This window comes from Rattus norvegicus, chromosome 15, assembly GCF_021556685.1.
Source record: "Rattus norvegicus strain SHRSP/BbbUtx chromosome 15, alternate assembly SHRSP_T2T, whole genome shotgun sequence".
NCBI lineage: Eukaryota > Metazoa > Chordata > Mammalia > Rodentia > Muridae > Rattus > Rattus norvegicus.
In genome coordinates, this window is record NC_141548.1 from 104,176,384 (window position 1) to 104,203,514 (window position 27,131).

A 27,131-nucleotide genomic window follows, 5' to 3' on the forward strand; every position below is an offset into this window, starting at 1 on the left:
AAAAGAAAGTTGTAGGATGATGTCATTATGCAAGTGAAGGCAGGTACAAGATAGAACGAGGTCTGTCATTGGTCGAGAAGGAAGGATGGACAGTTTTAGAGAGAGGAGGAGACTGGAACAAGAAGGGAGAGGAGCAGTGGAGAGAACTTGGAGACAGATGTTAAGATTCCTCTCTGCACATTTACAGGTTGTTATGAATATTCTTTTTTTTTTTTAGTTCTTTTTTTTTTTTTCTTTTAGTTCTTTTTTTCGGAGCTGGGGACCGAACCCAGGGCCTTACGCTTCCTAGGTAAGCGCTCTACCACTGAGCTAAATCCCCAGCCCCTGTTATGAATATTCTTAAGGGATGGGTGTGTACAGGGCTTTGTGTGTCTAGATGAGCAAATTATATCTTATTGATTGGATCAGAGGTTGTTGTGTTGTGTGTTCTTTCATGTAGCGATTTAAGTTCAAGAGAGTGTGTGGTGGCTGCACATGCTAGCCCATCACGAAATTGGGATGTGTATGTCTCTCATGGTGGCAGCCTGCCTTGGGAACTAGATGGGTAGAGAGATTGCTGCCAGGCTCAGAGAGTAGCCATCGGCAGTGTAATATGGGCTGGAGCAGAGGGGGTAAGACTGAAGTGAAGATATCTACCAGATGTCCTGGGGCACCAAGGTGCTGGACCCAGTGAGGGGTAAAAGACAGACGTATTTTAATTTTACAGCAGTGGAAAGTACACAGCCACAGGTCTGATCCAGTCAGGACCTGCTTCAAGTACAAGAACTTGTGGGTGTGTGTGCAGTCATTTACAATTCTGTAGGGCACCTCTGGCTGAATAGTCCGTTTTAAAGCTGGAGATTAGAATCAAGCCCCTCTTAATTAAAACAGTCCACAAATCTCTTCAAAGGCAACACCTTCTACCGTGCTGGGTCAGCAGAACAAACTGTCTCTGCCCTCGGATCTGATCCACAAGGTCCCAGATGCTCTCAGGGGAAATCTCCCCCGGGTTGCTCTACAGCAACCTCGTTTTCTTCATTGATTGGCAATAGACCCGTGGAGGGATCCTTTCAGGAAATGTTTCAGCCAATAAACTCAGTAAGATGCAACAACTATATCAGCGTATACAAAAGGAGACCGGAAGAGAACAGCTTAGGAGCTGAATACCCAGTGCAGCTTGGTGTGAAGCAGTACTTACTACATCTGATCAAAAGAGAGACATTACCTGCTGGTCAAACAAGGCCCAAAACATGGGGAGGGGAATGTACAGGAACATCACCTTCGTCACCATCTTAATCTGCGAGATGAGCCTCTCCTGTGGGTGGACAAACCAGCCAGGGGCGGGGTCAGCAGCAGTTGCTGCTCTACCGCCAAGTAGGGATCTAAGAGATAAGCTGGGAGGTGACGATTCGGTCTAAAGAACGTGAGCACGGGTTTCTTTAGGAAACCAGATAGCCAGACATTCTAAACAAGGGACGGCTGAGCAGCAATAGCTGTTCTGGAGGCCAGCCACCGGAGCTCGCTAACCGTTTCCCCACCACCCAGCTCTTCTCTGTCCAAACTGAAGTCATGTGATCTCATGGCCTATGCCTAACAGAATATGACCCAAGTGAACAGCTTCGGGGGAGGGGCATGTTGCTCCCCAATAAATGATAACTGTCCTTTTAAAGTCCTTTCAAAGCACGTGTGCACAGTCATATTCCGCACGCTAACAAGCGTTGGGAAGACGTGGCTGAGGGTATTGCCCAGGAACCAAACGTTCTGCACTGCGCTTTCCTTTCATGCCCGCTTCCTGGGGTAGCCGGGGCCACGGCGGCAGGAGTAAGACTTACATCGTATTTCTCTTTAGCCCAGTCCAGCCAGTGTTCCCTCTTGGGAAATGCCTTACTTCGGTGCCGAAACCTGTTTTTGATGGCAAACTGAAGGAAAGGAGAAAAAAAATTAAATATTAAGAGAGAATCAACTACATACGTTCCAATGAGTTCCCTTTTGGTGGTCAAATATGGGGGAAGGGCGCATTTTCACACGTAGATCCTAGCATGGCAGGCTTGCTGAGAGGGTCTGTTTGTCCGTCCACAGTCTCTCTAATCCAGACGCCTGGGCTGGGGTCCCCTGCTCAGCACTTTATCCTCCAGCCCACCTAGAAGACCATGCTCAATAGAAATGTAACAACATGGGGCTGGAGAGGCGGCTCAGTGGCTAAGAGCACTGACTGTTCTTCCGGAGGTCCTGAGTTCAAACCCTAGCAAGCACATGGTGGCTCACAACCATCTGTGATGGGATCTGATGCTGCCTTCTGGTGTGTCTGAAGATAGCAACGGTGTACTTACATATAAATAAATCTTTTTTTTTTAAAGAAATGTAACAACACACTTGCAGTTATGTTTTCTAGCAGTGAATTAACAAGTAAAAACAAAAATACGGGGTTGGGGATTTAGCTCAGTGGTAGAGCGCTTGCCTAGCAAGCGCAAGGCCCTGGGTTCGGTCCCCAGCTCCGGAAAAAAGAAAAAAAAAACAAAACAAAACAAAAAAAACCAAAAATACATAAAAAGCCACCCCCATTCCCCACCCCCAATTCCCCATCCCCCACCCCACATTCCCCACCCCCCACCCCCAACCCCAGATAGGGTCTCTCTGTGTAGCCCTGGCTGTCCAGGAACCTGCTCTGCAGACCAGGCTGGACTTGAACTCAGATCCACCTGCCTCTGCCTCCTTAATGATCCTTCAGGCCTCTGTTGGATTGAAGGTGGGTGTCACCACCACCGACCTCTATTTGGTAAGTTTTATAAAGATAAAATACCCAAGTACCCTAAAAAGTGGTCCTGAGAGAAAAATCAAAACTTTGTTGAATTTTTCTTCTGTTTTTAAAATTGAATTTTTGATTTAAAGGAGGTAGAAGGTAGAGGAAAGTTCTGGAGTGATACGGTGAGAGGGAGAGGGGAGGAAGGGAGGGAAAAGAGGAGAGGGAAGGGGAGAGAGAAGAGGAGGGAGGAGGGGAGGAGAGGAAGGGGAATGTGTGAAGGGAGAGGGAAGGGAGGGGAGGGAGAAGGGGGAAGGGAAAGAGAGAGAGGGGTGAAGGGAGGGGAGGGAGAAGGGGGAAAGGAAAGAGAGGGAGGGGGTGAAGGGAGGGAAAGGGAAGGGAGGGGAGGGAGAAGGGGGAAGGGAAAGAGAGGGAGGGGTGAGAGGAGGGTGAGGGGAAGGAGAGCAAAGAGCACTTACGCCAATGCACTTGGCCACTTTGCCCATGATGTTGCCCTGGGGCTGAAACTTCTTGTACATTCCACTGCCGAGGACAAACACAACTGCACAGGCAGAAGAAGAGGAGTCACTGCAGAGGTCCCAGGCTCTGATGTAGAATCTTTTTCTTTTTTTTTTTTTCCGGAGCTGGGGACCGAACCCAGGGCCTTGCGCTTGCTAGGCAAGCGCTTTACCGCTGAGCTAAATCCCCAACTCCTTAGAATCTTTTTCTTAAGGACAACTTACACAGACTAAATGAGAACACACCCGAAGTGCCATTCTCTGCCCAGAATCTAGAGAAGAAGCACGCACCAGCCCTTAGAAGAGTGTGACCGTCATTGAAGAATTATGAGAGAAAAGACATACTGGGCAGGCATGAGGGTGGCGCTTGTGTAACAGCAGAAAACAAAACAGAGCTGTTTCAATATGAGGGAAAAGGTGAAAGATGGTTCCATTTGATCCTGGCAAGACCTAAGAACCAAACCTGGGGAAAGTGTGAAGAAGCCATGGGGACTTGAGGGGGCCATGGGCCAGGTCTGACCCACACTAACTTTCAACTCAGAACACCCCTGGTTACCTCTTTGTATATCCTAAAACAACAACAGCAAACAAAAAATGCTCATATGTGAACATGCTACCTGCATATATATGGAATTCAGATACTATAATCTATTTGTCTATCTATCATCTATCTATCTATCACCTATCTTCTATCATCTACCTATCACCTATATTCTATCTATCACCTATCTATCATGTATCTATCAATCTTCTATCATCTCTCTATTATCTATCATGTATCATCTATCAATCATCTAATATCTATCTTTATCTAGTCATCTATCATCAATCAATCATCTATCATCTATTTACCTATCTCATCTATCAGTCATCTATCTATCTGTGTATCTATCCATGTATGTATGTATCTCTCTATTTCCTGAAAGCGGAGGGCACTATCTTCTGTGCAGGAAGGGGGAGCAGCAAGAAGGATGAGGAGGGACTGGGACAGGTAGTGGAACATAGACATGAAAAAGGTCCAGTGGTAACTATGTATAGAAATGTCATAATGACACTTGCCATTCTGCATACTGTAATCTACAAGGAAATCTCAAAAGTCATTGATATAAAAGCACGTGCAAATGGACGTAACTATTACATGCATACATTCCTCCTAGCAGGAAAGGATTCGAATAGAAAACCTTGGGATGATGCTCATGGAACTTAGATTCCAGCAGGAGCATTCAACGGCCATTGAACCGGATTGGCATTTCTTTACTCAAGCCGCAGATGACACATGTTGATGAGTAAAGAAACTTTCAATCCCTGCTTAGCACTATAGCAGCCTCTTCCTCCTCTGCTCATCTGCTCGATGGACCCCAATGCCCAAGTCATTGATGTCTCTCCTTCAAAGCCCTTTGAGGATCCCATTTCCCATATAACATGGCCACTCCACTTTCTCCTCTCTTTGAAGGAGAGCAGGTCTTTGTGACACTTTTTGTTACAATGTGGTACATGGATGGTAACAAATTAACCATGATGATTTATACAGAGCCTGACTTGGACATGGGCTTGTGCAGGCTCAACTGATCTACTCACTTAGGGCAACAGCCATGAGAGCTGCCGGAACCCCAAAGGCCAGTGGGTAACAAGCTTGTTGGCTGTGGATTCCGCACTGCTGAACTGAGGAGAAATAATAACAAAACGCATTGTGTTTTCGTTAATGTGAATATCGCTCCCATTTCTAAACACTCTCCACTGATTATATTATATTAGACTTACTTAGCTGCTGGTCTTAATGATGCCATGGCAACTGAGCAAACCATTCAAGGGATATATATATATATATATATATATATATATATATATGCTTAAAAGTACACATATATGTATAGTCTGTCTGTCTGTCTGTCTGTCTGTCTCTCTCTCTGGCCCCTATTCTGTGAATTTTCTAACTCGTGGAGATAAATGTGACCTGGACACTCTAAGTCCAACCTGTGGGACTCAGTAAATTAAATCTCTCATCACTGATGCACGTGTCCTGTAAGGCACAGCAGCTACACATCATGAGCTTAGGAAGGGCTGGACGGTAACTATTTTAGGTTATGGCTTCTCCACTCCGTCTTCGCAGGGGAAGCAATCGAATCTAAACGATGGTTATATCCAGGTTCCCGCACCTGACCCCCAGTTTGCCACCGTCTGATGGAAGGTGCTCTTAGCTCCTAGATCCTCATCTTGATGAGGGAAAACATTAGGGCTTTGTAAAGGCAACAGAGGATCCCCAGAAACACCCTGAAAGGACTGGATCCCACGGGGACTTTGGCCTTGTCTTTAACTAGATATTTCACTTCCCTGTAGAGAAAAAAACTGAACTCTGGGGAAAGTGATGTTTGGGTTAGTGTTTCCGGTTCCCAGCTGTACACGATTCCCACTCATGACAAAGAAGGCCCTGTCCCTCAGGCACTGGATACTTTCAATCAAATCCTTGCTTGCAGTGGCAATGGCTTTCCAGTTCCCCACTAATGAAGCCATAGAATCCGTGTTTCTTGTGTCTTCCCAACTCTCTGAAACGCCACGGGGAGCAAGGGCAAAAGGCCAGAAGTCAACCATAGACAGCTGTATGTCTCGCCAAATGTTGTTGGTGATGTCTTTCCCCATGTAAAGGTTTAATATTAAAGACTCAATGGTGTGAGAAGGATGGCTTGGAGTTTCCCGTCATCCAGAGAGTCAAGAGAGGTTGGAAGGGGTGAGCATGGAAGAAAGAAGTTTACAGTTTAGATTGTGACACCGATCCCAGCATGCGTGGCACCTGGGCCATTAAACAAAAGCAAAAGACAGGGACCAAGTCTTTGTTTTGTTCTGTTTGTTTGGGGACAGGGTTTCACTAAGTAGCTCTGGCTGGATTAGAACTCACTATATAGAGCAGGCTGGCCTCCAACTCATAAGGATCCTTCTGTTTCTGCCTCCCCAGTGTTATGATCAAAGGTGTACGCCACCACATCCATAAGATTTAGCCTTTTTACCTGACTTTACCTAATTACAAAGAGAAAACCCAAGTTCTTAATAGGTGGCTCTTACCTCTGAGTATGGGAGTGATGATCGTGGAGAGCAGGCTTCCTGCGTTGATAGCCAAATAAAAGATGGAAAAGAACCGGTTTCGCTGTTTTTCCTGTCACAGGAGGGGCACAGTTAGGTTACCACAACCTGGCTGGGAATCATGGGAGACAGTGGGCCTCAGAACCGGGCTCACTTAGTTTGGTCAGTATCCCACTTCCAAGTATCCTGGAAAAGACTGGGGCAGACTCGGGACTCATACTCCAGGACAGAGATCGAACTCACGCTCCAGGGATTCGATCGCTGGACTGTTGTTAGTCACTGACCGGTTCCGTCAGTGGTCTTACCTGACCCTCTTCAAACTGATCGCCACCAAATGCAGACACACAGGGCTTGATTCCTCCTGTACCAAGGGCTATCAGGGCCAGGCCGATCATGGACAGTGCTCTGGGGAAAGATGTGGTTTAAAGTCAAGGTGGGAGGTCCTCATGGAGGCCCCGCCCCCTGTAGTTTTCTCATAAGGACTACGTGCGTGCGTGAGCGTGCGCAGTAGCAAACACAAGGAGGCTCACCATGGAAGAGAAGGTAAGGTATAAGGACGCAGACTGAGTGTTGAGGGAAACCTGGATGCCGTGGAATTGGAGCCAGCTATGTTTGTTTCGTCATTCATATTTAACTGAAAATGGCTTGAAATCTGAACAAGGATTTGCATGTGGACTTTTGGTAGCCTTGTCATTCCCAATAAAAGGGTGGGGCCATGAAACGTTAGTTAAGGGGTGGGGTGTATAGCTCAGGGGTAGAGTAATGGTTGGTATGCACAGGCCCTGGCTTCAGTTCCCAGCACACATGCAGACACATGTCAACATACAGGTGTCAATCAAACAAACATAAGCCTTAGGTCAATCGAAATGGAGTCACGATAATCATTTATCGACTTTGAAAACATGACATAAGAGCAAAGCAGGGTATCTATCTAGGCCTCGATCGTCTGCAGCTGCTTACACATAGGAAGAGACTGAAGAGAAACAGAACAAACGCTTTATTGTTAAAACCAGGTTGTGGCACTGAGGACTATTTATCTTAATTTTATTTTTGTTATCTTCTTGGTTATCTTGTAAGCATTTTATCTCTTGAACTGAAAGATGAAACCATGGGACGGCAGGGGAATTAAGACAAAGTGTAATGACCCATCAGGGAACCCACTGCTTTGAACAACAACCTAAAGAATTATTTGAAAAGAGGAAACACATAGAATTTATGATATTAGAGCTATACTACGGGTTGGGTCCTAGACATCTGAAGTTTGGAAAGATTTATATCTTCTGGCTGACAATTCATTCCTCTCGAAGAGACGGAATGGATTCAGTCTCTCTTTGATCTGGGTTCTTCCTTCTGTCTGGCCAGTGAGGCCCCAGGATCTGCCTGTCTCTGCTTCCCCAGGGCTGGGGTCATGGGGATCTGAACTCAGGTTCTCAAGATTGCCCGAGAGTACTTTACATACTGAGCCACCTCTCTAGCCTCGTGTCTTCCCCCTACCCCAACACTTTCAAAACGACAGCTCTTTTGTGGTAAACCTTGGCTCAGACCTGGTGCTCTGGGCAGCCCAGTGAGCTCATAGCTGCCCCTTACGACACTGCTCTTTCTGGTCCATGCACCAGACAGGGAGAGCTGTCCCGTGTGCACACATGCATTCAGGAGGAAAGTCGAAGACATGGGCATTATAGCTACTGACTTAAACTTCAGTTGTATTTACAGCCCACAAGATGGCCTGCTCCTACATTAAGAAGTATAATCAATTTTTTTTTTGAGACAGGGTTTCACTGTGTAACCCTGGCTGACCTGGAACCCACTGTGTAAATGAGGCTAGCCTTGAACTCACAGAGATCCATCTGCCTTTGCTGCCGAGTGCTGAGATTAAAGTCGTTGCACCTCAGTGCTTGGCTAGAGACTGAGCTTTTAAGAATTTACCGGGGACTTCTAAAATGTGGCATATTCTAGATTGTGATGTTCATGTTCATGTATGATCTTGGGGTAAATAAAGGAAGGGTTGTAGCTGAACGGTGTTGTGTTTGTGTCAAGTTGGCAAGGGGTCGGCTGTGCTGGCTGGTTTTATTTATGTCATAAGCTAGAGCCACTGGAGAGGAGGGAGCCCTAGGGGAGAAAATGCCTCCAGAAGGGCAGGCTGTAGGCAAGTCTGTGGGGTATTTTCTTAATTAGTGATTAATGGGGAGGGACCCAGCCCATTGTGGGTGGTGCCATCCTTGGGTTGGTAGTCCTGGGTTCTATGAGAAAACAGGCTGAGCAAGCCATGGGGAGCAAGCCAGTAAGCAGCACCCTTCACGGCCTCTGCATCAGCTCCTGCCTCCAGGTTCCTGCCCCGTTTGAGTTCCCAACCCGACTCCCTTCAGTGATGGACTATGATATGAAAATGTAACCCAAATAAACCCTCCTCCAACTTGATTTTGGTCATTGTTGCAATAGTAACCCTAACAGAAGAGCAGTGCACACATCACACATGCCATCCGAGCACATAGGAGCTTAGGTGGGAGGATTGGGAATTTGAGACTAGATAGCTTGGGCTATCTAGATAGCAAGTTCTAGACCAGTTCTAGTAAGATTCTGTGTTAACAAGCAGTAAGCAAACGAGCTTTGTCAGGCCACATGGTAGGAAGGAGAATAGCTCCAGTAAGACTAGACCAGGCTGGAGAGGTGGCTCAGTGGTTAGGAACACTGACTGCAGTACCAGAGGTCCTGAGTTCAAATCCCAGCAACTACATGGTAGCTCACAACCATCTGTGATGAGATCTGATGCTCTCTCTTCACACGTGTGAAGACAGCGAAAGTGTACTCATATAATAAATACATCTTTAAAGAAAATAAGAATAGATCTTGCTGTCAAGAGTTCAGAACAGTTGGCTAGGACAATGTCTGTTAAATGGAACTGCTAGAAAAAAAAAACCTACTGTGGTTTCAGGGAGAAACTAAAGGTCTTAGGATATTGGGAAAATCTAGTGGCGTTGAGGGCCAAGGTTTATGGGAGTTATGTCCCCCTAGGGAAGATATTATGAGCATGAAAACCTTCACATGAGCATACACTGGATGGCATGTTCCCCAGTAGTCAAAGCGAGCAGACATTAGGATGGAGACACACTGAACTGCCTTCTCTACATTACTGAGTAGAGACAAAGACTTCTCCATTCTCTTGGGGGACATTTCAGAAACGAGATGAACCACCAGATCGCCAACTAATCGAGCAGTGAAAGGGTGGACTCACACGTGCAAAGGAAGGTTGTTAGGACTGCCGTCGTGGTCATGGTCTGTAAGGTCATTAATTGAGCTCACTGAGATGACGGCCTGTCCGATCGTGTAGACGATGGATAGTGAGACAATTGTCCTGTGTTTAGAAAGGACAGGAGAGTCGAGTTAGTAGCACTGTAGCTGTTCACTTCCATTCTTCTTCCGGCAGAGCTTCAGAGAACCCAGTCATGGATCTACCCAGTTTTCAAACGTGGTGAAAAATGGGAACTCTCAGGAAGGGAGAGCATAGAGTGAAATTGTGGTTAGAGCCCAGAACGGGGAAGACCCACCTCCAACTTCCCTCCACCCCTACGTCTGCCACCACAGAAACCAGTATTTGTAGCTGTGGACAATAAGACTTAAAAATCTTGGCAGCATTGAACAGGCTCCGGGTCGAAACAGACAGACAGACAGACAGACAGACAAGACTTTGGAAAGGAATGCATGGTGGGGGTAAGAGAGGAATTGGATGGGAGGAAATTCAGACTGAACTTGATCAAAACGCAGTGTACGTATCTCTGATATTCTCAGACCACTAAGAAAACGTTTCTAGCTTGTGCCTGGTAGCTGTGGCTGTCCAGGAGTAGACTCTGAGTAAATTTACAGACTTCTCTAAAGAATGCTGACTGTTCTTCCTCCCGTCTGTGTGAGCACGCTGACCTAGAAGAGCATCTTCCTTCTCTATAAAGTTCCCAGAAGCTTTCCCCATGAGGTATCCCCTGTTTGGGTGAGTACTCACAATGGCTTCCCACCCACCAAACCACATGACCCTGTAGCAGCAAGACCTGAGCGTCAGGCAGTCTTTTCCTCACCAGTGGTAGTCAGGCTCCTGGCCACTACTTCTTCTTTTTTTAATTTATTTTTTTATTGGATATTTTTTATTTACACTTCAAACGTTACTCCCTCTCCCGGTTTCCCGTCTATAAGCCCCCTATCCCCTCCCCGTCTCCCTTCTTCTATAAGGGTGTTTGCCCACCCCAACCACCCCACCTTCCAGCCTCCCTGCCCTGACATTCCCCTACACTGGGGGGTTCTCCTGGCAGGACTAAGGGCTTCTCCTCCCATTGGTGCCCAACAAGGCCATCCTCTGTTACATATACAGCTGGAGCCATGGGTCTGTCCATGTGTACTCTTTGGATGGTGGTTTAGTCCCTGGGAACTCTGGTTGGTTGGTACTGTTGCTCTGCCACTATTTCAAAATGATACAGTTTGTTTGCTCGAGTGCATGTGTGTGTGTGTGTGTGTGTGTGTGTGTGTGTGTGTGTGTGTGTGTGTATGTGTGTGTGTGTGTGAACAAAACCTCAACCATCTTGAATTTACAGCATTAAGTCCTAGGAATACAAAATGAAGCAGAAACAAGGCCACAGATGTCCTCTGAGTTTCTTTTTCTTGAATCCTCCCCAAGCCCGGAGTCTACCATCCTGAGTCACAAAGCTCACAGTTTATATTCCTGTGTGGTGCGCAAGCCCCAGTCACTCACTTGAACTTCCCCAGCCACGAGTCTGCGATCAGAGCTCCAAGAATTGGAGTCAGGTAGCAGAGGGCAACAAACGTATGGTAGATGGCCGTGGAGAGGTCATCATCCCAGCCAAGGAAGTTCCTGAAGTACAGAACCAGGAGAGCTTTCCACAGGCGCGGGGAGTGGGGGGAGGGGAGAGAAACAGAGTTAGGGCTGGCTGAGGCAACGGGCCGCGTGCTCTTACAGAAGGGTGAGGCGAGCCGGAAACTTACCTCGCATCCCATAGTAGGAGAATCTTTCACAGAATTCATTGACCACGATGAAGAAGATGCTCAATGGGTAGCCAAAGCAACCCTGATACACAAGTAAGGAAGTAATATTTAGACACACTCCTCCCCAGTCCACACACCCCTCCCCCGTCCATACTCACACTCCAGCCTGGGAAGCTGGACAGAGATTCACCACACGTGTAATAAATTCCCAGTTCCATTCAGAACCAGGATTGTGATTTTTATAGCTTTATGTTAGTTATTCCCACATAGAGACAGCAATGGGGCAGATCAACTAGCAAGAGAAGGAAATAAACTGCATCCCTTAAGCCGAGGACATCTCATGCAGAACTCAGGAACGTCTCTATGCCCTAAGCACATGTGTCAACTGAATAAAGCATATCTATGTTTGCCGAAGAGCAAAACGTTGTGTAACTTACAGGATGAAGACATCGGGGGAGGACAAAGGATACTCACCCGAGACTTGGACATCCCTGAAAGAAAAACAAAACAAAACAAAACAACGTTAAAGTCAAGTTATGACTGCTCTTGGCAGAGCCCGCCTCAGTTCCTCTGGCTCCGGACAGGAATATGCCTTAGCTTCTTCTGGGATCCCGACACAGGACTCACATCTCTTTTGAGGGGGACTGACCTCCTCAGGCAATGCTTGTGAGATTCAAAAGTGAGTACCAGTGCTCAGGAAACTATGGCCAAACCATTTCCTCCTCAAACACTTCAAAGGCTGCCTCTGAGTTCTTCCCCATCTCACAGGGTCAGTGGGGTTCTGTGAGGGTTAAATCGTTGAGGCATGACACATTTTGAGGCGTCTAGCAATGAGTGAAGCCTCAGCCTTTCTGTTCCTAACCCTGCCTTCCTTCCTGCCCTTCTCGGAGCAGACTCCAGTGGTAGCCAACGGTTTGCTCATTGCGTTGTGTATCCTTTCAAAGTTTGTGACATGGGGGATAGCAGCCTATTGCTGGGTACCCCATCCATCTAGCATGTCCCTAACTCGAGCGCTAGCACTGGTGTTGGTATTCCCTTCACACAGTGTGCTGTTGTGATAGGCCATTTCCTCTAGGCTACCTGCACCACTGTGCCCCCTTTCAGGGGGAACCCACCCTCTTCCTGTTTCCCAGTCCCCATTGACCTCATCTTACAGTGCCCTGAGGCACACACCCGTCCTCTGTTAGGAGTCGACTCAGCGGTAGTGGGCTACAAACTGCTGTGCCTGAGATTTTCCCGGGGGCTTGTAGAACAGACTGGCGGTCTGGGCCAGTGCTGCTGACTCGTAGGTCTGCAGATGCGTGTGACTGCGTTTTTCTAACCAGTCTCCAGTGGTTGCACGGTTTGAAAGCTGCTGCACTGGAAAATTGTAAGTAACCCTTAAACCCCAGTCCTGCCCCCCTCCCTCACCCCATGCACCCTGCCCTATAGTAGGGTGAACTATCTGGAGAGGGCTTGTTGGACACTGCACTTGCCCCTCTTTCTTGTACTAAGAGTTAGAGAGGGGGTGCTGGAGAGATGGCTCAGAGGTTAAGAGCACTGTCTGCTCTTCCAGAGGTCCTGAGTTCAATTCCCAGCAACCGCATGGTGGCTCACAACCATCTGTCCATCTGTAATGAGATCTGGTGCCCTCTTCTGGCCTGCAGGTGTACATGCAGGCGGGATGCTGTATACTTAGTAAATGAGAGAGAGAGAGAGAGAGAGAGAGAGAGAGAGAGAGAGAGAGAGAGAGAGAGAGATCTGGCTTTTAAACAAGCTCCAAGGTGATGTGGATACTGCAGGCTGGGGACCTTTGTTTGAGAAGCCCGTAAAAGCTGTGGTCTCTGGTTTCCTGACAGATCTCCATATATAAAGATCCTCACTTCCCTGGCCCTGAGAACCAGGAAGACCACCTGCCCAGAGCAGAAACCAAAGGTAGAAGCTGGGTAAGTACAAGTGTCCACCGCATTCAACCCACTCCCTTCAGCTGAGCTGCACTTGTGAATTCCTCCATGGCCCCAGGGCAACACGGGGGGGGGGGGTGGGTGGACACCACACTGAACGGTCTTGCAGTCTCTTGCCCACTTCAGAGTACATTTGATGTTATTTTAGCCTGACCTCCTTGGACTCTCATTCCCCACCCTCCTGTGGTTGAAGCTGAAGCCAGAGATTCCACACCACAACCAAACTCGGTTTTCTTTGATGGAAGGGGCTGCTTCAAGGTACAAACGAGAAACATGGGATCGGAGCTGGGATTGAATCTCAGTTTTGCCAGCTGCCACCTGGGACCCTGGGTTAGCCTTGACAATCATAGGGGAGTGAGGAGAACACCATCTGCTGTGTAAGGTACCAGTTCCCAAGGGGCCAACAAGATGGCTCAGACTGATACAGTTTATTGTGAAGGCTCCTCTCCTCCACTTCACGCATTAGCTAACTGGAGACACCATCCTAGAATCTTCAGTCTTGTAGGAGACACTCTCCTGAGTGGCAATTAAATGTCCCCAGGGAGAAGGAGAGAGGAGCAAACCAGACTGTGGGTACCCTGATTTGTGCAGGGCAGCTTGTGTTCTCAAGGAGACAGCACACTGCTCTATCTACCTAAACTTCAAAGAACGTGGTCTCCCCAAGGCCTTCAGAGGACCAGGCAAGGAATTGTACTAACACAAAGGCCCAGACGCTCTCATGAGGGAGGGCGGCAAGCCCAGAGTCCACAGAGCCAGGCCGAGTCCCTCCACAGTACTGCCTTTCCCGTGTCCCTAGATGTTCTGGTTCACAGGGGAGGGACCTTATCTCCAGAGCAGTGACTATATATTACTGTTAAATATTACCAGGCACCGGTTTACAGCAAATGTATACAGGGTACAGGAAATGTTTGGAGGGCTGAGTCCTTGGTTGACCAATCATCAGGTTTAGAATTTCATTATGGAAAAGGAACTGTTCAACCTCACTCAAGCGAATAAGAAACTAGAAAAAATAATTAGATTCAGATTTCTCCCTCTCTCCTCTCTCCTCTCTCTCCTTCTCTCTCTCCCTCCTTCTCTCCTATCTAGTGATAGGGGAATAAAGGGTGGAAAAAAGAGAACTCACAAAGTAGCTGAGACTGACTACAGTTAGCTAAGAGGAGCCCAGGGAGGACAGCAGAGCAAGCCAGGCTCTGGGGTAGTCTTCAGCGCCCTGATTGGTTTGCAGGGTGGCTTGCATTCTTGAAGCAGAAGCCCGAGATGGTAGGACCCAGGCATCCTGCAGGAAGTGTTTTGTGTTTTGAAAGGTATGCATTCCTGAGAACTGCCTTTATTACTCCTGGGCAGAGGTTGCTAAACTCTTTTTATAGAATCCAAAGCTATCTGCTGGCCATACGCCGAAGTCAGCACTTCTTATCTGAACGTACCCATGTCAACAGGACCGCTATCAGAGAAAGGCCAAGTGTAGAACCAGGGGCCACACGAGACTTGATTTGAACTCAGATTTCAACAAGACTCGGTTTACTTTAGACCACTCTGTGAGCGTGTTGGGCGAGCCCATGTTTCTAGAACAGCTTGTAGGTCACTTGGAGATGTTAAGTATGACCAGAACTACATCTGGACTCCCTCATCTCGAGAGCTCAGTGGTGCCTGTGTGTCTAATCGCGGACGAAACATTGGCTTTTGCTGTTATTATGTTTAATGGATTTTGACTTTCTATTATCTAAAAGGTTTAGACATAAACCAATAACAGTAAGTATATATTAAACATTTCTCTCATTACTAACTTTGGGATGCAGTGAAGGAACAGAGAAGGAGGGGGGAAATGAGACTCTAGTGAGACCCATCTCTTACTAACATTTCTCCTCCAATGAGGAAATTTTCTGTGTTTTATGTGGAGCATAATAAATTGAGCCGTGTAGGCTTGGAATCTCTAAGTACTGTTTTGTTACCTCAACTCAATACAGCGAGAGGTGCTTAGTGGGGACATGTCCTGAGAAACGTATTTCACCATTGATGGCAAAGATGAGGATGATATTTTCATCCGTGTTTGAACACCATGGGGTGTATTTACACAAACCAGGAGGGTAAACCTACCACAGGCCCCCAGGATACTGTAATCTTACAGGCGTATGCTGTCCACAGTCAGAACACTGCCGTGTGGCACAGCGGTGCTCCCTCAGGGACACTTTTGGAGGTTGGGTTTGGGATACAGACAAAGCACTTTGCCGAAGTCTGAGAAAGGAAGTGGAGAGAAAACTATTTCTTACCATTTCTAAAAGTGCCTGCACCCTAAAGTCTGGACAAATTCGTAGGTGTCTCTCCTTCCATGGAAAAGGGGGCAGGCGCTCTGCTGATCTCATTGTCATTGAAATTCAGCCTTTATCCTGAGTCAGTCAGTGGGTGAACAGAAACACCAAACAAAGAAGGGAAGCACGGTGAAGACAGCAGAGGTTGCCCTGTCTTTATTCACTGCCAAAGCAAGCCAAGCCAGGCTTAGTGGTCCCAGCACTCTGGAGGCAGAGGCAGGCAGATATCTGGAGTTCAAGGCCAGGCGGGTCTGTAGAGTAAGTTCCAGGACAGCCAGGGTTACGTAGGAAGACTCTCTCTTAAATAAAAACCAACACCCCAAGAACAAGGCAAAGCTGCCTAGCCGCTAAAAGCGTGAAGCTACTACTGCCAGGAGCACTGCCGATGAGAAAGCATGGAGTTTATGAAATGATTTGGGCGTGATGCCATCCAAGAGGATCAGCTCAGTCCCTGGACCATACCCAGGACTTGATTGGCCATGGTTGGTCTGAATCTTGGCAGAAGTCTTGTGGCCCTTTCGGGACAAGGAGGAGAAGCTGTGATGAGTCCATACCCTGCGCGCTCCCTAAGTCACTCCTCGGCAGTGGGGCACCTTATAACTCACGGTGACAGCAGCAGCCTCTGACATATGCCTGTGTTGCAGGACAGGTGCCAGGGCACCCTGGCCACGCGATCTACTTAAGTGGTAAGATGCCCCTGCATCATTCTCATCTGTCGGTCAGGCTGTGCTTTGTCTCCTGTGTCTCAACAGCTGGATCTTCACCTTTGCACCTTGGCACCTACTGCTCAGGCTTGGGCACAGCTCCCAGCCAGCATGTGCATTTTAAAGGGCTAGAACCCAAGGTTTCCCATGCTGGTGTCTCAAAATCAGCCTGGATCCATTGATTCACACTCTCGGAAGCTAGAGGTCTGAGATCGAGGTGTTGTGAGAGTTGCTATCTTCTGTACCTGAAAGTGTTCTGAGCCACCCTGGGAGTTTCTAGCACTCTGTGGTACCCTTCGGTTCATAGAGGCATCGTCTACCATAGTCTTCACCTCCACAGAGCACCCCTCTCAGATGTGAACCCATGTCCAAACCTCCCCTAAAAGAAAGATGCTAGTTATTCTGAACGTGTAGCCTACCCTACTATGCTACGATCTGATATTAACTAATTAACTAGTCACAGTTGCAACTGCCCCGCTCTTCAGAGAGGTCACATTCTGGGTCCTGGTGGGGGGCCTGGACTTCTCTACGTCTGAACTTCGGGGATCCATATTGCAGCCCCAAACGATCAAAGGCCATTTGCTGTGTACCACTTGTCACTTAATGTTGTGACATGAAGGGCCAGGGAGATGGCTGGGTCAGACTGAGTTAGACTCAGACTGAAACTCACGCCTGCTGTGCAAGCATGAGGCCCTGAGTTCAGATTGTCAGTATTCACAGATAAAGTCAGCAAGGCAAAGAGCAGCCAAATCCCAGCACTGAAGAGGTAGAGACAGGAACATCTGTGAAGCTGGCCGGCTGGCCTAGATGAGCTGGTAAGACAGAGACTGTCTGAAAACGTAAGTTGGAGAGAGTAAGGAAGACCGCTGACTTTGTCAGGCAAGGCAGACTATGCCTTTAATCCTAGCACCCAGGAGACAGAGGCAGGTGGATCTCTATGAGTTGGAGGCCAGCCTTGTCTACACAGTGAGTTCCAGGATAGACATAGCCACATAGTAAGACCTTGTCTTAAAACAAAACAGAACAAAACAAAACAAACCTAAAAACTAAAACCAAAAAGGTACCTGACAACAATTTCTGACAACATTCTTTGAACGCGTGTATCAGCACGCACGGTCTTGTCTTCTAAGCAGACGCTATTCTCTGGGCATACCTGTGATTTGCAGAAAGAGTCATGATGGGCCACAGGGTCCAGCTATCTTTTGACAAGCTTAGAGATCAGTCAGTCCCAAATTGCTCTGTGGCATGGAAAGGTCAGGAGGCCAGAGAGTCCCTCAGAGTTAACGTGTAGCAAAACAGAGGGCCCAGGAAGTGGTAGGAAATTCTGCTCAGATATAGACAGGGATCAGGTGTGATCCTGATACGTGATTCCATACCCTAGGCATGGTAAGCTATGGTAGTCTGGATGAGGATGGCCCCCACAGGTTCATATCTTTGAATGCTTGGTCCTTCGTTACTGGCACTGTTTGGGGAGGGTTAGGAGGCATGGCTTTGTGGGAGGAGGTGTGTCACTAGGGGTGGGCTTTGAGGTTTTTTTCTTTTAAAGATGTATTTATTTATTATATATAACTATACTGTAGCTGGCTTCAGACACATAGATGGTTATGAGCCACCATATGGTTGCTGGGATTTGAACTCAGAACCTCTGGAAGACCAAGTCAGTGCTCTTAACCGCTGACCCATCTCTCCAGCCCAGCTTTGAGGTTTTTTTTTTTTTGTTTGTTTGTTTTTTGTTTTTTTGTTTTTGGAGCTGGGGACCGAACCCAGGGCCTTGCGGTTCCTAGGCAAGCGCTCTACCACTGAGCTAAATCCCCAACCCCCAGCTTTGAGGTTTTAAAAGCCCAAACTACCATTCCCAGTTTGTTCTCTCTTCCTCTCTTCTCTCTCTCCCCCCTCTCCCTCCCTCCCTCCCTGCCCCCTCTCCTTCCCTCCCCTTCTCTCTCAAGCTTGTGGGTCATGGTATAAGCTCTCATCGAACATTCCAGAGCCCTGCCTACCCGCTACTGCCACCCTCTCCTTCTCAATGGTCATGGACTATAACCGGGTGGACCTGTGAGCCCCAGTGGAATACTTTCTTTTCTAAGTTGCCTTGGTCATGGTGTTTTGTCAGGGCAAATGTAAAGCAACTGACATAACCCTTGCTCCCCAAGTTGGCTTCTTTATCTGCACTCATATTTTTATTGCAGAACACCCTTGGGCCAGGACTTAGACTAAGGCTAAGTGTGAATGCATGTGTTTGAGGGTGAAGAAAGGACTGTGTTCCTTGATTAAAGAAGAGAGGCTCTTCTTCAGAGAGACCTCTGGAAGGAGACCAGGCCACCTCCCACCTCCAGCTCAGGTTGAAGACTCCGGACAGAGGACAGGAACTGGCCCAGTAGCAGTAGGAATGTGTGCTGAGCATACTATATTTATACACAGCGTGATCTTGTATATTTTCATAGGAGAGAACAAGGTTCAAGCCATCTATACGTTGCCAAATTCAAAGAAATCAGCCTTTAGTCTTTTGAGGAGTTTGTTTTAGAGACAACTCAGACTACAACTGTTATTCACAAAGGCTTTCTTTTTTTAGGATGACAAATCAGGACTTAAAAAAATAAAAACCTGGGTTGGGGATTTAGCTCAGTGGTAGAGCGCTTGCCTAGCAAGTGCAAGGCCCTGGGTTCGGTCCCCAGCTCCGAAAAAAAGAACCAAAATATAATAATAATAATAATAATAATAATAATAATAATTAATAATAATAATAAAATAAAAACCTGCTTTACCATTGCAAATCGGTCTGAAAGATTTGAGGCAGAATGAAATTTTTTTTTTGCATTGACATTTAGATAGTACATACCTCAGTGCTAAATGAAAAGATAAAAATAATCTAGACATAAATGTTGGTAAAAATGTGTGCAGTTTAAATTTTGATAGATATTATCTAATAACGCTCTGTGTAAGAGTGTGAGTACCTTTCCCCCAGGTTTGCAATCTCGGGATTAACAGGCATGGCAGAAGCTGCTAGCTTGGAGATAAAGCAGGAGTGAGTGTCTCAATAGTGTGAATGCTTGGAGACTTCACCCCACTGCTCAGAGCAACAGTATCAACATCGCTCCCCTAACAGTATCAACAGAGTATGACCCTGAGTTTTAGAATAGATAGATTGCTTGTGCTTACTTTGACAGTTTAAGTGTTTCTGATTTCACCTGATCTATTTCTGCCCGAGTTTGGAGAGAGCGTCTCACTCTGTAGCCCTGGCTATCCTAGAAGTCACTGCGTAGATCAGGCTGGTCTTGAACTTACAAAGATCTGCATGTCTTCACTTGCGAGTGCTGAGATTAATGGTCAGTGTATGTCACCACACCCAGCGTAGGTTCCCAATATCATGGGGGTAATTTTTATCCCATACACTTTTCATTACTTAATGGGTTGTTTAGAATTATTGGGGCTGTGATGCAAAAGCTCATCTATGTTGCTGGCCACCCATGGTGGCACCTGAGATGCTGCTGACCCCAGTAGAGTCATCTTTATATGCTACACAATACAACTTAATTCCATATGTATGTGATATAACACATTTTCTTAGTATTGTATGGGGGTTGGATAGAACTTTCCAGAATCTCATAATATGGCCTTTTTGGGAACAGACTTGCTGCAAGGATAATTCATTTAGGTGAGGTTAAGCTGGAGAAGCGGGGTGTGTGTGTGTGTGTGTGTGTGTGTGTGTGTGTGTGTGTGAATTAATCCTGTGTGAGTGATTCCCTTATAAGAGAGAAGAGACAGGAGACAGACACACAGGAAGAAGATGGCCACAAAACAGTGGAAATAGAGACTGGACAATGTCTCTGAGCCAAGGGCTGTGATGCCACCAGAAGCCACAAGAAAGGCCTGGACCAGTGGCCCCTTGGAGCCTTCAGACTGAGCATGGCCTCCTAACATCTTGACTAGACTCCCAGCCTCCATGTCTGTGAGGGGACTCTCCTGTCATTTTGAAACACAGTGCCACTTTAGTTATGGGAGCCACGAGAAAGGCACACAAGATGTGAGTTCTTGTGTTTGGCTTGAACAGAGAAAAGAATCTTTTTTTTTTTCTCTCAAGAACATTCTCGGATCTACAAGCGAACAGAGCTCTGTTGGGAGTCCTAAAGAGTTTGTTACAAAATCTTGTCACTCCCTGCTGACTGTAGGCGTTTTAAATGGTTTGCTTTGAGAACTTGGGATGAGTCTTCCTATCTAAGAATACTTTGTATCCTTTCTAGTCCTGAACCCGGTTCTTGAATCAAAACTTCCTAGTGAGGCACATGGTCATTGTTACATCTTCCTACATAGTATCTGGTGGAGCGCAAACCTGCGCTGAGAGAGAACTCCTGAAATGGGGTAGCTGGGCTGCAGGCAGGCTTCCATCTAAACCCCTGGGAGACCTTCCCCTTCTGTAGCCTCTAGAGGAGGATCCTGTCCCTCTTCACCTGGGGCAGTGTATGTTTTTCTTCTTCTGTTTTTTTTTTTTTTTTTTAAAGATTTATTTATTCATTTATTATATATAAGTACACTGTAGCTGTCTTCAGATACACCAGAAGAGGGCATTGAATCTCTTTACAGATGGTTGTGAGCCACCATGTGGTTGCTGGGAATTGAACTCAGGACCTCTGGAAGAGCAGTCGGGTGCTCTTAACCGCTGAGCCATCTCTCCAGCCCCTCTTCTTCTGTTTAAAGATTCATTTTATTTGTGTGTGCATGCGCGCGCGCGCGCGCGCGCGCGCGCGTGTGTGTGGTGTGTGGTGTGTGTGTGTGTGGTGTGTGTGGTGTGTGGTGTGTGTGTGTGTGGTGTGTGTGGTGTGTGTGTGGTGTGTGTGTGGGTGTGTGTGTGTGTGGTGTGTGTGTGTGTGGTGTGTGTGTGTGTGTGTGGTGTGTGTGTGTGCACACTATGTGAGTGCAGGTGCCCAAAGATGCCAGAAGATGATGACAGAGCCTCTGGAGCTGGAATTAAAGGAGGTTGCAAACCACTCAGTGTGGGTGCTGGGAACCAAACAGGTCCTCTGGAAGAGTAGCGAGCGCTCTTCACTGCTGGGCCACCTCTCCAGTTCCAGCAATAGCATTTTCTAACTGCTGACACGTGCCTTAGCTCCGATCTGCCAGCCAGTAGCAGCTGTGCTTGTAAACCAAGGGCAAAGTTACAAAACAGAGATTCTCTGGTTCCTTGTGTTGCAACCACAGCATTACAGGATCTCTGAGTCAGTCCTTGTCTCTGGCTCCTGGTAACATTGGTCTATTCTTTGTCATCAGGGAGGAATGTGTAGATGTCCCTGAGAAGTCACCCTTGTTTTCATTTCCTTATCAGTTCACCTGAGACACCTACCCACTTTCCCTCCTGCAAGGGATAGGCTCCACTTGCTATTGTGTAATGGAGCTCTGGGCCCAGAGTGGAGACACAGCGGGGTTGAGAAGTCCCAGCCTCTACTCATGGTTCATGGTACTTAGCCATTCTGTCCAAAGTGATTCACCCCAAAGAGGACAGAATGGCAGCCTGCCCTTCTACTAGCCAAATGCATAGGCAATTGATCTGTTTGTGCTCTGTACTGCATGGGATGCCTCAGTAATGTCAAGAACCATAGGAAACTTAAAAATCAGAAAACCCGAGATGAGATTCTCTTTTACCAGAGACTCCATGGAAGTGTGAACAGTGAAGCCACAGTTTAGCAGGAGGATGACTCCTTGTTTATGGCTGCCTCCTGTGGTCATTTATCTCAACAACAACAACAACAACAACAACAACAACAACAACAACAACAACAACAACGAGGGAAGTGTTTCTCAGAGCTTTGGTTTCTGCCCTGAGGATGTAATTTTCTTCCAGGAGGATTGTTCTATGGCCTTCCACGGGGAGTGAACATCTGGATAAACCAAGGACTTTAGGCCCACTCTGCCAGTTCTAGTGAGCCAGCGCTTCACTTTGATTCTCTCTGCCTACACAGCCATTTTTCAAACAGCCACAAAACTCCCCATCACAAGGGACATGTACTCATGTGTACCCAAGGGAAGGTTGGACTAATTATTATGGATTACCACAGCCTAATTTCTAGAACACAATAGCAATGTTTAGACATGGGTAAGGGTCAAGGAGAAGAAAGTGCTGTCAGTTATGATCATTCAGGGTCACTGTAAGCCATCACTCTCAGAGTGTGGTACTGGGACCAGCGGCAAAGGCACTAGAACACAATAATCCTTGGCTTCCTCACCCCAGTCCCATGGAGCCAGGACCCTAGGGGTGGTGCCCATGCAGGTGATGGGGTGTGTGCTCAAGTTAGAAGCCAGGCTAGGGATGGAGCACAGTTGGTAGAATGCTTGCTTGGCATAAGCAAAGTCTTGGATTCGATCTTGCACACCACATAAAATGGGTGCTATGCCCCTATACTTACATTTGGGAAGTGGGAGCAGGAGGATTAGAGTTTTAAGATAATTTTTTCAGGTATGAAGCATTTGAAGTGTGATTCTGTCTCAAAATAAACAAACAAAAAGGTGAAAGTAAATTTAGAGAATGTCAGAAAGAGCTTTAATTCCCCTTTCGAGCTGCCAGCTAGGTCTCCATCCATGGGATACTCAGTGACCTGCTGTCCACTCCCAGTTTGGAGTAGGACACCAGCTTCCTGGGGCACTTTGGCCCTACACTTTGGTTGAACCAAGTGCTCCTAAGGCAGGAGAGAATAGGGAAGGACTTTTAAATGTCCAGGAGGGAGGTTGCTGCAAGGCTGGCTCATCTTTCTACACCCAAGCAAGAGGCTGACTTGGAAAAACTCCCAAGACAAGGCTGAGATCTGAGGTTGAGCATGATTGCCAAGGAAGTAGATTCCTCGGCCTTGGGAGCTGGAAGGGAGCTTCCTTCAAAGAACTTGACTCTTGGACCTCAGAGTCAAGTACTTGAGTGAACAGAAGCCATGGGTTTCGAGGCTGGAGTGGGAAATGTGTATTATAGCCCTTTAGCACAGCCTTTTGCTAAGTTTTAACTAAGAGGGTGTGGGGACAGGAAAGAGATCATGTCGTAGAAAGCTTTAATTAAAGTCTCCTTAGCTTCCTAAAGGTGCTGTGGCTGCTCTCTCCTCCTTGAGGCTTCTCCCCAGCTTGGCAGAGTTTCTGTTATTCAGAGACCTCTTTCCAGCAGACAGACCAAGAGATCAGTGCGGACACAGCCTCTCTTTCATCACCCATACCTTCAGGCAAGGATGGGGTGAGATTGTGGCTGTCTCCAGCTAAGGAGCCAAGAGTGATACATTGTTTTTAAATAATTAAAAGATTGAAGGTCGTTTCCCAAGTAAGCAGAAAAATATACAAATGCCAGGTATGTTGGCTCACACTTGTAATCTCAGCCCTTGGAAAGTTGAAGCAGAAGGATTGCTATGAGTTTTAGGCTAGTCTGGGCTGTATAGTTAAGGTCTCAAACCCAGCCTGAGCTACAGAATAAGACTCTGTCTCAAAAACGAGAGTGGATCAGGTATGGACACACACACACACACACACACACACACACACACACACACACTAAGTAAATAGAATTCAATGAAAATTCAGAAGGGATTTTTTTTAAAGACCATTAAAAGTGAAAAGAAACCATCCACAAGTTGACATCAACGCCTGTAACTGCTTTTATTGGGACAGGTCCACCCACGTGTTTACTGAGTGTCTGAGGCTGTTTCTGCACCAAGGACAGAGCCCAGGTGTTACTACTGTGCTCTTCTCTACCAGAGAGTGCTGAGCTCTACATAAAAACAAGCCAAGGTTTAAGATTTCAACCACCGGTGCTCAGGTTCAGTCCTGGGTATTCACATCCGGGGCAGCTGCATAGTCTGTGGGTGCTGTGGAGTCATGCCTGTCTCTCTCCTTCCTAGTCAGTCATTGCTTTGTCCCCTGGATTCCCAGGGGGAGCGAGGTTAGGTCCCTGGTGTGAACAGTGGTTTGAACCACACAGGAGGAAGTCAGCAGCTCAGGGCACCCGTTTCTAAGAACCGCTGCTTGCTAGTCCCACTCCCCAAGTATTCCTAGTGTCACAGCCTGTCACGTGGCACCTGAAACAATTTTGACACACTCTAACTGCCAGCCATTGTTTTCAAGAGGGGGGCGGTTGGTCACTGTAACTTTTAATGATCTTTTCCATTTCTTTGCTCTTGATGTTGAAAAGCTGAGACATCTACAAATCAGTGATTACAAGTCACTGGTCACTGTACCAATGCCGCGCAAAACTCCGGTTGAGGACCAGTTAGTTTATCAATAAGGAAACACCCATTGCTCTGGAGCACTATGCTTCCAAAGTCTGTTCTGTATTCTTTTCTTCCAGGCCTCTGAGAACTGTCCCACCAGAGTTACCTGTTAGAAGGGCAAAACGTGTCTCACACAGTGTGGATCCTGTGGTAACTCGGGACCTGGCGTCAGAGTCCAACACAAGCACCTTAAAGCAGCTCTAGTAAGGTTACAAGTACTACAGCAGGAAGTGGGGTCCGAAGCCCCTCTTAAGAAGCTGGGCTCAGTATGTAGTCTGATGCTGTTCATCTCAAATGACATGAGAAACCTTTCCTGAACATCAGTTTGCTACAGCCAAAGTTCACGGTGTCACCCAATCCCTTGCTGCTACTTCTGAAACTCCTGTTGTGGTCCCGGAGGACGTGAGGTCCCCAAGGGCGCTCTGTACTGAGGCAGGAACACAAGGGGTAGCAAGGGGCAACATGAACACGATGCAGGGAGACCAAGTTGGAGCTCTGCTGCCTGTGTCCATGCAGCCTGAAAACTTTGGAGAAGTCAGCTTGGTACCCCAGCTTTAGGGGGACCGAGGACCTCAAGGCCTCGTCTGTGTTTCTAAGTCACTCCCAGAGCAAGCTTGCTGTGAAGCAGGACAAGCACCAAGCTGCCTCTCCGTTCACCTGCAGATACTCCTACTCTAGACTGCTCAAGATTTGTGTGCCTTTTAAATCTGAGGACGGCGGTAGAACCAGGAGTGGGTACAGAGAGGTGGCTCCACACACGCCGGGGCCAGGGATTCCCATGAGAATGCCAGGCTCACCCTCTTAGCTAGTGGCAAGGCAGAACCAAAGTCCCACGGGGCGCCCTGAGGCCCCCCCAGTACCGCCCCTTCCTGACATCACCAGCAGAACTCAGCTCAACTCCAAGGCCACAGCCACTTGGCACCGGGAGAATGAAAGCCCGCGAGTCTAAGAGGTTGCGCGTTTATGCCCCCAACCTTGGCGTCTGACTACCTAGGAGAAAACTACTGGAGTGGCTACCTCCAAACAGTCGGTCCTCTGCCGCCAGTGCGGATTTGGTCCCTGTCCCCTGGCACCTGCTCCGCAATCTCCCTTACGACAGAAGTGTCCTTGCTCCCGGCGACCCCCAAGTGTCCTTGCTCCCGGCGACCCAGCCCCAGCTACCGCCGTACTCACGTACCCATTGTGGCGGCTCCGAGGCTCCTGACCGGCGACTGGCAAGCAGGAGTTCAGCCTCCCTTACTTTGTTTCCAGGCCCTGCCCAGCTGGCTACCTGTGTGATTGTAGGAGTGCGAGGCGGGGCTGGGCGAGCTCCACCCTTGAGGGAACAGAGGCTAACATCGCTTAAACCCCTGCTGCAGGATACCTGTCCCAAGGCCGCTGGTCCCAGACCCCCTGGAGCAGGACAGATGCAGCTGTCCCAAGTAACGGAGTGGGGGGGTAGAGGGATCTGGGGCCAAGGGCTCCCTTTGTGAGTGGTCACCAGGAGGCTTGTTGATCTGGTTGATCTGTGATCGATCAGTGTGTCGCCAGGCACCATGCTGGGACTTGCTGAGTCAAGAAAGCATGACTTGCATGTTTGGCAGTCTAAAGGACTTGTACCACTCCTGGGACCACACTTTACAAACGAGGGCTCAGAGAACTGCTCTACCTTGCTTGGGAAAGCAAACCTGACAATAACACTTTGTGTCTGTGTCCTTGAACTTGCCGCGAATAGACCGGGCATCCTGACCCCACTGCATCCCTCCTCCCCAGTTCTGCGATTACAAGACTGTAATACTTGGCCTGGCCATTTTTCTGCTTCCTGGTCAGCCTTGAGGGAGTTAAGGCTCAGGAAGTTTACGGAGGAGTGTTAAGATGGGAAAGGAAAGTGGGTTTCAATTATTTGTTTTATTCGTTTATTTATTGAGAAAGAGACTCCTTCCCCAGCTCCAGCTCGTCTACCACTAGATTTCTCTGCTTCTTCTCCTCCAGTGCTCAGAGTCACCCTTCTCACTCCTCAGAATTGTCTTAAAAAATGTCAGTGTCAAGTACACGGTATTCAACGACCATCCTAAGCATTAAGTGTATTCACCAACGTCATCCGTCTACCGAACTCCATCTTCCACGCTGAAGCTCTATCGCCTTTAAACAGCTCTGCACCTGTCTTCCCCGTCTCTGGCTGTCAATACTTTACTTCCTTGAGTTCCAGAACCTTAGCCCCACCCCCACCCCCAGGTGTCCTGTGCAAGCAGACTGTGCAAATCCCCTCGTCTGTGGCTGGCTTCTTTCAGTTAGCAAAGCCTTCTCCAGGCTCAGCCATATTCTTGCATGGGTCAGAACAGCCTTTGAGGGTGAGGAGTCCGTTTATGCCTCACTTTGTTTATCCGATCCCCTGCCCTTATCACCAGCCCTTAGGAACTCCAGCCACTCTTCTGGGAGGAGGGGGTGCGTGGGTGGAGAACGGGGAAAACCTTTCTCAGAGGCAGCTGCACCTGCCCTTCCCTGTTTTCGCTGGCTGGCATGGGAGGAAGACGCTCCTTCCACCCTTGACCGGTTGCTACTCCCAGAGTAACAGCTGACTTTGCTGAAAGGTTCGTGACGGGATGGTGGGAGGTGTTGCCTTGGCCAATGGGAAGGGAGCGCAGCAGACACCTGCTGTTGACCAGCGGTGGC

General features: G+C 47.8%; 1 protein-coding gene across 1 annotated transcript in view; it reads right to left on the reverse strand.

Annotated features, from left to right (window-relative positions):
- Slc15a1 (solute carrier family 15 member 1) overlaps positions 1-25,708 on the reverse strand; it is a 44,748-nt gene extending 19,040 nt beyond the window's left edge. The window contains 11 exon segments of the mRNA NM_057121.2: positions 1,205-1,294; positions 1,812-1,898; positions 3,199-3,281; positions 4,816-4,899; positions 6,295-6,385; positions 6,618-6,717; positions 9,545-9,664; positions 11,048-11,189; positions 11,299-11,380; positions 11,773-11,789; positions 25,657-25,708. Of these exon segments, the coding sequence (NP_476462.2) occupies positions 1,205-1,294; positions 1,812-1,898; positions 3,199-3,281; positions 4,816-4,899; positions 6,295-6,385; positions 6,618-6,717; positions 9,545-9,664; positions 11,048-11,189; positions 11,299-11,380; positions 11,773-11,789; positions 25,657-25,660 (900 nt within the window). The 5' untranslated portion in view covers positions 25,661-25,708.
- Between the last annotated feature and the right edge of the window lie 1,423 nt (positions 25,709-27,131).